Here is a 12,500-nt window from a genome sequence, read left to right as displayed (position 1 = left end):
TTATGTGCAGATGTTTATAAGCCTCACCCTTTAATTAAAGCATTTATTTTTACCTGAACAATGTTCATAAAGGCTTCAATCAATCCTGTTTTTCATTAGGAAAGCTGTTAGCCTATTCAAATTATACAAGATAATTAATTCAATCTCTTATTTCACTCTACTAGCTCTTATTAACTAGTTTCTACAAATTCCACAAAAACTACCTGGTTTTATCTTTCACTTTCAGCTGAACTCGCACATTTGTTAATGAATCTTATTTTCATGTTTCATACAGAGCAGACTTTACCTTCCAACTGCAACAATGTATTTTGCTGACATACAAAATTCAATAAAAGAGCAGGCCAATCAATAAATAGTATTCATAAGTGGAATCTATATAAATCCTTATAACACTATCAACAATAAAACAAAAAGCATCTAAACTGACCTGGTGAGGGGTCGAGGGGGAATCCACCAACATGGAAAACTTTCCCAAGAGTCACTTCTTGCGTAAAGATAGGCACAGGTGGTCTGGTGCTTCTGCTAAGATTTATTTCAGAATCTACACATGTGGGTCTCTCAGTGCACTCTCCACCACACATCTGAAAGGATTTTTGCCATACAGAATTCAATATGATAACTTATTCAAAGAGAAATGTTATTTTCATGATAAAATAAATTTTTGAACATACTCACCTGGTAGTTATATACAGGCGGTCCCCGGATTACGACGGGGGTTCCGTTCTTGAGACGCGTCGTAAGCCGAAAATAGTCGTAAGCCGGAACATCGCTAAAAATCCTAAGAAAGCCTTACTTTTAATGCTTTGGGTGCATTGAAAACTATGTAAACTGCATTCTTATGGCATTTTTCATCAAAAAAACCTTCAAATGTTGATTATTTTGCATTTTTGGTGTCATATTTCATCTCCCAGATGAGCGTTGTAGGCGTCGGAACCCTGGAACATGCGTCGTAACCCTGGAAATAACGTCTATTGACAAGCGTCGTAACCTCGGAACGTCGTAAGCCGACACCGTCGTAACCCGGGGACTGCCTGTATAATTAAATTCCCACCCTCCTCCCCTCTAGAGACTATGGGCATGGAAGATCTGAGGAATAGTTGGAACGGTTCCACGTACCTGGGTAGAGGGCGCACAGGTGGTGCACCTGACTACCCAATCGGCGATTGCTGCGAGTTTTGAAATTCTGCCGTGACATCAGGGACGTAAGCTATATATATAACTACCAGGTGAGTATGTTCAAAAATTTATTTTATCATGAAAATAACATTTTCAAACATCTAACTCACCTGGTAGTTATATATATAGCTGATTAACACCTTTGGTGGAGGGTCAGAGACAGCTATCATCGTTGGAATTGACATAAGTGTTAATAAAAACAAACTTACGGGTTCGTACCTGTTAAGGAAGCTGACTTTAATGATATCCTGTCTCATTGTGTCTGCTTTCCTTATGAGGTCCAGCGATCCACCCAGGGGGCTGAAGACCTCTTGGAGACTGTCAACCGGTCAAACCTCTATGTGACTAGACTCCCTACAATACTATTGTTCCGGGCGCTACTAAGGAACAAGTTGATCACCTGGCTAAAGATCAATGATTGTGGAAGACTGCATCCAGTCTCCACAAACAACCATAACTTTTCAATAGTCCCAATATAAGAAAAAGAGTATTGGATTATGGGTTTTAAGGGATAGACCCTTTTCCCACTACTGAAAGAGCTGACTACAAATAACGGGACCCCAGTGTTTGTAGGCCAATGATCCTCAATACAAAGTTTGCACTTGCGTAAGATAGTGCGACGCAAAAACTGACTTGCTCCTCCAGAATGTTGCGTCCAGGATATTCTGAAGGGATCTATTTTGTTTAAATGCTACCGAGGTTGCTACGGCTCTAACCTCGTGAGTCTTAACTTTAAGTAGCTTCATATCCGCTTCAGTACATGCTGAATGCGCTTCCCTAATTAACTGCCTTATAAAAAAGGATAGCGCATTCTTCGACATTTGCAGAGAGGGCTTCTTGACCGAACACCAAAGCCCTTCTGAAGTGCCACGTAATTGTCTCGTTCTCTCCAAGATGCCTCAGAGACCTTACCGGACAAAGAACTCTCTCTGCTTCCTCACCCGTGAGATCCGAGAGGTTCGGAATTTCGAATGACTTGGGCCAGGGTTGAGAGGGGCGTTCGTTTTTGGCTAGGAATCCCAACTGTAGCGAGCAGATGGCTTTGCCCTGTCTGAAACCTACAGTTTTGCTGAAGGCATGGATTTTGCTGACCCTCTTTGCTGTTGCTAGGCTAATCAGGAAGAGAGTTTTCATGGTGAGGTCCTTAAAGGATGTTTCCTGTAAGGGTTCGAACCTGTCACTCATGAGAAACTTGAGGACTACATCCAAATTCCAAGATGTTGAGGATTGTATTCTTTCCTTAGTTGTCTTGAAGGATTTAAGAAGATCTTGTAGATCCTTATTATCAGATAGATTAAGGTTTCTATGCCTGAAGACAGCTGCTAGCATGCTCCTATAACCCTTGATAGTAGAAGCAGAAAAGTTACGTCTCTTCTTGAGGTATAGCAGAAAATCTGCTATCTGAGTCACAGAGGTAATGGAAGAGGAAATAGAGTTGTCCCTGCACCATCCTCTAAAAGTCTCCCACTTCGATTGGTATACCTTAATGGTTGAAGACTCCTTGCTCTTGCAATTTGCACTAGCTGCCTTCCCTCAAAAATCCTCTAGCTCTTGTGAGTTTTCGATAGTCTGAAGGCAGTTTAGCTGAAGAGCTTGGAGGTTTTGGTGATACCTTTCCAAGTGGGGCTGTTTGAGTAGATCTACTCTTAACGGAAGGCTTCTTGGGGTGTCCACCATCCATTCCAGTACCTCTGTGAACCATTCTCTTGTCGGCCAGAAGGGTGCCACTAGAGTCATCCTGGTTCCTTCGTGAGCCACAAACTTTTGCAACACTCTGTGTACTACTTTGAATGGGGGAAAGGCGTACACGTCTAGATGTGTCCAATTCAGAAGGAACGCATCTATGTGGATTGCTTCGGGGTCTGGGACTGGAGAACAGTAAGTCTCCATCCGTCTTGTCTGCGCTGTTGCGAGATCTATGCAAGGGCGCCCCCCAGATTCGCCATAGACTCTTGCAAACTTCCTGATGGAGAGTCCATTCTGTTGTCAAGACTTGATGTTTTCTGCTCAGGATGTCTGCTCTCACATTCTTTTCTCCCTGAATGAAGCGTGTTACCAGAACCACGTTTTTTCCTTTCGTCCAGAGGAGCAGTTCTCTTGCTGCTCTGTACAGAGACCCTGAGTGTCCCCCCGCCTTGTTTGCTGATGTAGGCCAACGCCGTTGTGTTGTCGGAGTTGACCTGTACCACTTTGTTCCAGACTACGCTCTCTAATTCCTTGAGAGCTAGGAAAACTGCAGTCATTCTTTCAGATTGATGTGGAACTTTTCTTGCTCCTTGTTCAAGAAGCCCGAGACTTCTAACTTCCCCAGTGTTGCTCCCCAGCCCGAGTCCGAGGCGTCGGTAAACAACACTAGGTCTGGGTTCCTCTGCTCTAGGGAGAGGCCTGCCTGGAGCTTGACGGGATCGTTCCACCACTGTAGATAGTGTTTCATGTCGTTCGAAACGGGAATACACATTGACTCTAGTGTCTTCTTCTTGTCCCAATGCTGATTTAGATGAAACTGCAGAGGGCGTAGGTTCAGTCTTCCCAAGGAGACAAACTGTTCTAGCGAGGAAAGGGTGTCCCAGCAGACTCATCCATTCCCTAGCAGAGCACTTCTGTTTCTTTAGGAAGTTTCTATTTTCTCTAAAGCTTGTTCCGTTCTCATGTGTGGACGGAAAGCCCGAAAACCTGACTCTGAATCCTCATCCCAAGTACAAGATTTCCTGGGATGGGATCAGTTGGGATTTCTGGTGGTTTATCAGAAGGCCCCTACTAGGTCTTCTGATAATCGAATTGTTTTCTGAAGATTCTCCAGACAGTCGGCGTAGGAATGGGCTCTGAGGAGCCAATCGTCCAGATACAATGAGGCTCTGATGCGTTTCTTGTGTAGCATTGCTGCTACGTTGCTCATAAGTTTTGTGAAAATTTGAGGTGCGGTATTTAGACCGAAACAAAGAGCTCGGAATGTGATATGTTTCTGTCTTGTAAACAATCTTAGATACTTCCTGGAGTTCGGGTGGATCAGGACGTGAAAATAAGCATCCTGGAGATCCAACGAAACCATATCCAGTCGTCTCGTCTGACTGCAGCAACGAACTGATTTTCGTTGTCTCCATAGTGAATTTTGTTTTTCTTCACGAAAATATTCAGGGAACCACGTCCAAAATCGGTCTCCATCCGCCCAGAGTTCTTGGGGACCAGGAATAAATTTTTTTTTCGATTGTAAAACCCCGGAGATTCCAGGTTCCGAACTCTTTCTATTGCCTCCTTCTGAATTAGCATAGAAACCTCTTGTTGTATCGCTAGAGTCTTGGACTCCTCTCTGTACTTGGCTGACAGATCGATCGGTCTTTCTGCTAAGGGGGGGGTTTTTTTTCCAGAAAGGATCTTGTTATCCTTCTTTGAGAAGCTGAATAGACCAAGGATCTGCTCCCTTTTTCTCCATGTTTTGCCAGAAATTTTTGAGTCCTCGCTCCTACCACTGTCTGAAGAAGATCTTTGTCAGACTTTATTACTTCCTCCTCTGAAGCCTCTTTTCTTGGAGTTTTTTGTAATAGGTCTTGCATTCCCTCTCCTGAGGGATCTACCTCGAAAGGGCCGAGAACTACGTGGTAGAGGAGTGGTTTTTTCTTTTGAGTTTCTGTCCTGCAAAACTTGACAGAACAACTCTCCTTGCTGTTTTAGTCATCAGATCTTGTGTCGCTTTTTGGGTCAGAGCTGAGGATACTTCTTTTTCACCAAACTATGCGGAAAAAGATGAGTCGAAAGGGGAGGCGAAAAGCAGTTCCTTCCGCTCTCTGAGTGAGCGTTACTCCACCTCGAAAGAAACGAACAAAATTGGGCCCGGCCCTTTTCTTCAAGATTCCAGCTGAGAAAAAGGGCTGTTCTAGCTCGTTCGACCCGTCTCGAAGCGCTTTGTCATGCATGACATAAGGGTGAACAGGTTCTTCCATTTGGTAGAACTTCAAGTTTTCAATTTTCTTCCCCAACGAACCCAGAGTCCAGTCTAGAAGTTAAAGACTTCGAAGGCTCTAAAAATCCTTTGAGGAGGTGCTCCATTTCAGTGGAAGACCAAAACACTTTCATCTTCCCCATGGCCGTCCGACGAGAAGAATCCACAAGACTAGAGAAGTCCCCATGGGAAAGAGCTGGAACTCCCAAACCTAGGACTTCTCCAGTGGTCGTACCAGATGCTGGATCTGAAAGCTAATCTGGCGGAGGAAATGAGAAAGCTGTTTTTCCCTGGTCTTCTTAGAGTTCCATCCATTCCTTCATTAATTTCAAGGCTCTTTTCGAAGAGCGCGATAATACCATCTTCGTAAAGTCGGATTCCTCTAGAAGCCTTCCCTAGAGTGAACTCTGAAGGTGGGGAACGAGAGGCAGCTGGCACAAAACTTTCTGGAAAAAGTTCTGCAAAACTTTCATAAGCCTTTTAAGATCTGCTGAAGGTTGTAGATCTGTTTGATTGTCTTCCTCGGAAACGACTTGCATCTGATCAAAAGGAGAATGGGGGATGTCTTCATTCCTTTCTTCTGATTGAGACATAACTGATGTAGCGATGTCATGTTTCGTTTGTGCATCCTGCTTTCCAGTTTCTTGATGCCTGGCGTCCTGTCTCATGACGCTTTTCGTCCTGGCGTCTTGCTTCAAGACTTTTTTTTTTCGTCCTGGCGTCTTGCTTAAAGACGTTTTTTCGTCCTGGCGTTTAACAGTAAGAGTAGCAGGTTGATATGACTGCATAAGAGAGGAGAGTTTCTGCTTAAAATCTTGCAGTACGGAAAACTGCGGGGCTTCTTGCTTGCTGGGGCTGGGGGACAGACTAGAGAAGTTGCAAGTCAATCTCTCTCTCTTCATTTTGTTCGTCTTGAGATGAAAGGCCTGAAGAATGCCAATCTGAAGGAGGAGCAGGAGCATGCACTGAAGGCATCCAATCGTCCGATGCTTCCTTTACTCCTACCAAAGACGACGGCCGCCTGTGCGGTATCTTGCGTCTTATATTGGTAGGAGAGCAAACATCGGAGACTAAAGGGGAGCGATCAGGAGTTGCAGCACGCACCAAAAGTCTCCCTTCGTCCGATCCTTCCTTACTTCCTGCCAAAGACGACGGCCGCCTGTGCGACATCTTGCGTCTTGATTTGGCAGGAGAGCAAGCATCGGAATCGAAAGAGAAACGATCCGGAGTTGCAGTTTGCACCGAAGGTTTCCCCTTTCCAATATTTCCTTGCCTCCTACCAAAGATGATGGTCTTAATTTGGTAAGAGAGCAAATATCGGAACTTGAAGGGAAGCGCTCCGGGCTGCTCCAATGACTACATCCTGGACGCTCTTGACGTTTTTCGTCCTGACGTCCAGTATCAAGACTCTCGGTGTCCTGGCATTTTCTTTTAAATGTCCTGGATTTTCGAAGTCTGACGCCAGCCCCGTCTGGGTAGTCTGCGTCGTCAGACGACGAAGAAAACTTTAACCTTTCCCTCGCCTTTCCTATAGCGAGGGTGAGCGTCCTGGGGATCGTCTACAGGTACGCTTGAGGACGACGATCGCGAGCTAAAACCTCTCGCCTCCCTTCGTCGGTCGACTTTCCTTCTCACAGGGGTTGGTGAGCTTGGAAGAGGTCTAGGACTAGGAGCACGACAAGTCCGAGCGGCCGCACCCTCCACTGCACTTGCACTAATTTCACTATTCACTTTAATATCTCTCATATTAGACCATAATTTATCCCTGTCCTGTGCCAGGGATTCTACCCATTGACCGAGGGCTTGAATGGCCGTCATCATGTCCTGTAATGATGGACTTTTACCTTTTTGTTTCTGAACTGGATTTGGTAATGATACAACAGGAGGAGGATCAATAGGATTATCGAGGGATAGAGAACTATCTATTCCTTGACTGTCTATGGAGGAGCGAGACAAGGTCTTCTTCACTCTCCTTATCCTATCCTTCTCTAATTTGCGCACATAGCGGTAATATTGAATCCATTCAGTCTCAGGCAAGCCCACACATTCATTACATCTATCACCTATCTCACAAACTTTTCCTCTGCATTTACTACAAATAGAATGAGGATCTAAAGAGGATTTAGCAAGTCTAGTCTTGCAACCTTTCACACACATTCTCAAACCTGAAGCAGAATCAGTCATGATGAGAAATCAAAAAGAGAGATATAAAACAAGCAAAGGTCAAACCAACAATACCGAAACGAAAGTCAAGAAAAATCCAAAATCAAAATCCAATTCAAGCGAAAGCCAAAGCCAAAGTGTACTTCACCAAATAATACTGCAAAAGACACAGGCTAACGAGCGAAGTTCCAACGATGTCACCGTAGCGGCGGCAGGGAAGATCTGAGGAATAGTTGGAACGGTTCCACGTACCTGGGTAGAGGGCGCACAGGTGGTGCACCTGACTACCCAATCGGCGATTGCCGCGAGTTTTGAAATTCTGCCGTGACGTCAGGGACGTAAGCTATATATATATAACTACCAGGTGAGTTAGATGTTTGAAAATATCAGTTCACATAAAGTAATTTCTAGATTTCACAATGTGATAACTGAACTAGTAAGTTATCTACTATACACAGGCCAAGTTTACAGGGGTTTTGGATTAGTTCAAATGGAATTATTGTGACAGGTTACACTTACCAAAGAGTCAAGAATACATACCTTTATTGTACAAATCAATGTAATATTTTGAGGAGATCTCCTGAAGTTGAATGCCCTTACTTCAGCATGCTGAGAGACTTTTCTGACGGTGTGACTTCCAAAGGATGTCTCCTGGACAATACTAAGGGTTTCCCGGAACTCACCAATGACACTAGAAATACTGCATCCATCCTGTCAAAACAAGGCACCACTAAAATTCTTAGAACAAACAGTTACCCACTCTTGGCTAAGACTTTTCTGCTTAATCATACAATATTTAAGGAAACAAATACTTCTACATACAAATTGCACAATCTTATCAAAATGACCAGCAAGCAAGAATGAAATAATACTTCTATAAACAAACTTGCACAATCTTATGACAATGATTAACATGCAAGAAATACAAAAGTTATAGGTATTTAACAGGATTTCCATATATAAAAAGCTCACAATACAAAACCTATCACTGTCACCGGACTAAGTACTATAAGTATATATTAAGGCTTCATAAATTCAATCTTATTTTAAGATTTTAGGCTGGCAAGCCTAGCACTGGGGCACATTTTACCATTCAGTAATTAAGACAATGAAAAGAAGCCAATAAGTGTTACGCAGTTAAAAAAATAAAGAAAAACACCAACAAAATTAAAGCTAGTACGTATAATAAAATGTAAAGAAAAAACTTGCTTACGAGATTCAAGTAAATGAAAAGTATGTCTGATGTAAATCTTGAGGTCTAGATTCAACAGAAACCCATCTCTTTTTGGAAATTACCAACCTTTAAGTAGAATACTGAAACTGTCCAAAGTACAGTATCTCTTGGGGAACAAAATTACAATTTCCTTATGGAAAATTATATACTACCACTGGGTCATGAATAAACTCCAGTGAACAACGTATGTAGTAGTTACTGGAATGAATACCAAAGATACAAGGAAAGAAATAAAGTTTGGCCAAATGCCGAGACCTATGAAGTTATTCAGAGCTGAATGGAAAATTTAAAGTAAAAAGGTTTTAAAGGTGTAACATGAGAAAAACCTTGCAGTTGCACTATGAAACAATTGTTAAAAGAGGGTGGAATGTAAGACGGATGAAAGAGCATATGAATAGAGGTACAGTAGTAAAAAGGAACATAAAAGGACCAGAGGGACGTTGTTAAGAATCCAAGTAATGCCTACAGTGCAACGTATGAGATGCAATGATGACGCTAACCCTTATGGGGATACCACCAAAGATACAATGTATAAAAGCAAAAACCTCCAACAGTACTTCCCAGGAAACTTGTTCATTCCTATACTCTCTCTACATTCCTATCACTCTCTCCATTGATTTGGTATCTTTCTCATAAAAATAATAAAATAAAAATTTCAAATAAAATTAAAATTTTAGAGTATGATAGTTTTTGTTGCAAGTTAAATCAATATCCTATACTGTATGACAAAAATAGTCCCACCTGACCACGGGCACTTTCAAACAGTGGAGCATCATCTGCCTATTCTAAGTTTGTCAACTTTCTTACTCCTATGTAAACCTTCACCTCCATCTCCAACCAGTTTTTCTATAATAATGCAAGTTTGCCATATATGATGCCCTAAAAAACAACAGAAAAGTACCCATACAACCGATAAGATCCATTTAGCCCAAATATAATCATAACCTCCTACTACGACTACTACTACATAACCACCCAAAATACATATGGCATACCAATTACCTTCACTATGTAAACTCCTTGACCGTCATCACTTTTGGCCTGACACCTGACTACATGTAGGTCAAGGGCAACGTCTTTTGAGTAAACGCTTAATATCAAGTTCATCCTTGTACCAATTGATACCCTACCAGTCACTGGCATTCCGGCCATCTCTGGAAGACAGCAAGGTGGATGAAAGGGAAACAAAATAAAAAATGAGACAAGCAAAGCTGTCTTGTGTCTAGTATGACATCCTAATTTTAACAAAATATTTTAGTAAAGATGTCATATAAATGGTTAAAATTTAAGTTTAAAACTTCATAGAACTTGAACAACTGGCAAAGAACCCCATTAGTACTGTACTTTAAAAATTAAATCAAATTTTCCATAATCTGGCTTTGAGTGAATATTCCTCTCATATATGATATCACAAAGTCATAATCTTGAAATAACTTACAGATAACCCCAAAATTTAAGAGAAAGATCTTTTAAATTTAAATACATACTAACTGGTCATTCAAGATTTCAATCACACTAATAGATTACTCTAAAAAGTTTATTTTAGTGTGGTAACTAGAACAAAACAAATTGCGTAATGTTTCACATAAATATTACTTGATTACATTTTCTAAACAATTCAAGTTTCAGAATATTTTTCTCATTATAACGGCTAAGTAGGTCTTTTGTGTTATTATACCTTTAGGCATTTTAATAACTTTAGATAGCCTTTTTGAGCATTATTAGCGCAGGATTGAATGTTTTCCTCATTCTATCATATAAAAAGAGGTGGAGTTTGTGTATTTAGTCTTCTCCATTTAACTTTAATTCATGCGCAAATTGATCAAGCTCACTTTGCACTTGAAATATTTTACTATGGAAGCAACTACATTTATTTATTGGTCTTTTTTAATAATAATAATAATACATAATAATAATAATAATAAATAATAATAATAAATAATAATAATAATAATACATATGTCTATACAATATAAACAGTTGAAAGTATTTCAAGCTGATAGTATATATTACTAAGCATTAACTTAACTACATACAGCTATTTCATGGGATAAACTATTTAGTTTCTGGGAAAGTGATTTAAACACATGAACTATGTAAGAATGATACCATAGAACACAGGCCCTTGTCTATATCTCTCTTTCTCTCTTTATCTCAACATAGATTCTCAGTGAGTATGTTGTTTAACCCTATGAACCCTTTGGGCTACCTGTACGGGCCCACCCACCTTTTACCAACTCACTCTTCGGGCCAGTTGTACTAGTCCATGGTAAGGTTTTTTATTATTCGTTGCTAACTTCATACGACTTTTTTCCTTTATTTAGATCAGCATAGTAGCTTTAGTGGTTCCTAGTGATTAATTTAATTTGAATTTAAAATAAATCATCATCCTTATTTCCCTCTAAAATCTTTCCATATAACTAAAAACATAAATCTCCTTTTCTCCATGGCTTTGGCCGCATTAAGACGATAAAAGAGACTACGTACCTGCGTTCCGCGCAATAAAGGTCTGGGCAAGGTCTCAAAGCAACGGATAATGGGGGTGAAGGGATAGGGGTAAAGGTCACTTTCTCCTCTGCCTAAACTCATTTGCTAAAGAAAATGTATGGAAAAATACAATGTAGACGTACATGTAAAAATTCTTGACTCGAACATGATAGTATAATTATACCTATATATATACACCTCTATATATATTAGTATACATATATATATATATATATATATATATATATATATATATATATATATATATATATATATAATATATATATATATATATATATTGCTACTTTCAAAACACATATATCCCCTCTCTTTGACTGTATGAAATGTTATGTATAGAGTTTTGCAACATTTTTCAGATTCCTTAGCTAGCCTTAGAACTGTAGGATGTTTAAAATGTGTGTTCAGATTTTACATAACATAATGTAAAAGAATATATAACGTAGAATGTAAAGAAAGAGAGAGATTAGCTTTGTCCGTTCCAAGATAGAACTGTTTTCGTAACTTTTCATTGCCTCTAGATTAGAAGAACTCGAGTCTCTAGTGTTGTTTTTAAAAACATGTCAATCATCTTGCTCGCTCGAGTCTGTTTCGGTCGAGTATGTGTCTTTGTTGAGCAGATTGGTTTCATACGCGTACCTCTTTGCCAAAACCACGTGCAGACTCCACAGTTTTTCTGTAAAGTTGCGTCATGTTCTAAGCTTCTAGAAGCATTGCATCATCTTTTTCATACCAAAACGTTTTGTGCCAGATTCATTGCCCAGCTCTTGTGCGAAATGAAAGCGGACATTCAGGCTTAAATCCTCAAAGCATTTACATCTCTCTCTCTCGACATACTTGAGATCATATTAATGTAACGTAAATTGGTCACTCGTACCTTGTAGATTTCAGATTTGATATTTCTTAGTGTTTTAGTATTATTTAGTGCTTTTTGTGGAATCTGAACAAACATTGTGTGTGTAACGGCGCCTTTTGTGAAACTGTGAAACAAGCTGCAGCAAGGTAAAGTATGTTATATTTTTATTAGTTGCAACTAATAACTAATGGTCAGTGGTTTGGTAAGAAACTAATAACTAATGGCTACGATGGTTTAGAGAACTAATATCTAATAGTAACAGTGGTTTGGAAAAAACTAATTAATGGTTACAATGGTTTGAGTGAAACTATTTAGATTTGTACACACTGCAAATTTTTGTGTTTTGTGTTTGTTTCATTTGAAGTGCATTTATCCGTTTTCTTATGCATTTATTAGTTTTCTTATTGAAGTGTGGCTTTTTATTTTATATTCTGTGTGACTGATACTTTTCGCAATTTTGGTATTTTCCACATTTTTCAGTTTTCATTTACATTCACAATTTAACACAATAACCGTTTGCTATAGGAGGTAGCTTTGATGCCCCAGCTGTCAGCCAAGAGTGCGGGCAGCAAATATTTACGCTACTCAAATGGTCAGCAAAAAGTAAAAAACACAACATGGCAACTGCT

At 40.1% G+C, this 12,500-nt stretch overlaps 1 protein-coding gene across 3 annotated transcripts in view; it reads right to left on the bottom strand.

The window, feature by feature from the left end:
• LOC135219686 (uncharacterized) overlaps positions 1-12,500 on the bottom strand; it is a 205,169-nt gene that overhangs the window by 17,018 nt on the left and 175,651 nt on the right. For all 3 annotated transcript variants that reach the window (XM_064256639.1, XM_064256641.1, XM_064256640.1), the window contains 3 exons: positions 9,513-9,664; positions 7,817-7,987; positions 428-581 (listed from right to left, as the gene is read on the bottom strand). In XM_064256639.1, the coding sequence (XP_064112709.1) occupies positions 428-581; positions 7,817-7,987; positions 9,513-9,664 (477 nt within the window). The remainder of the gene's footprint in view (positions 1-427; positions 582-7,816; positions 7,988-9,512; positions 9,665-12,500) is intronic.

Source organism: Macrobrachium nipponense, chromosome 1 (assembly GCF_015104395.2).
Source record: "Macrobrachium nipponense isolate FS-2020 chromosome 1, ASM1510439v2, whole genome shotgun sequence".
Lineage (NCBI taxonomy): Eukaryota > Metazoa > Arthropoda > Malacostraca > Decapoda > Palaemonidae > Macrobrachium > Macrobrachium nipponense.
The sequence above is the reverse complement of the archived record's forward strand: the minus strand, read 5'-3'. Positions and strand labels throughout refer to the sequence as shown.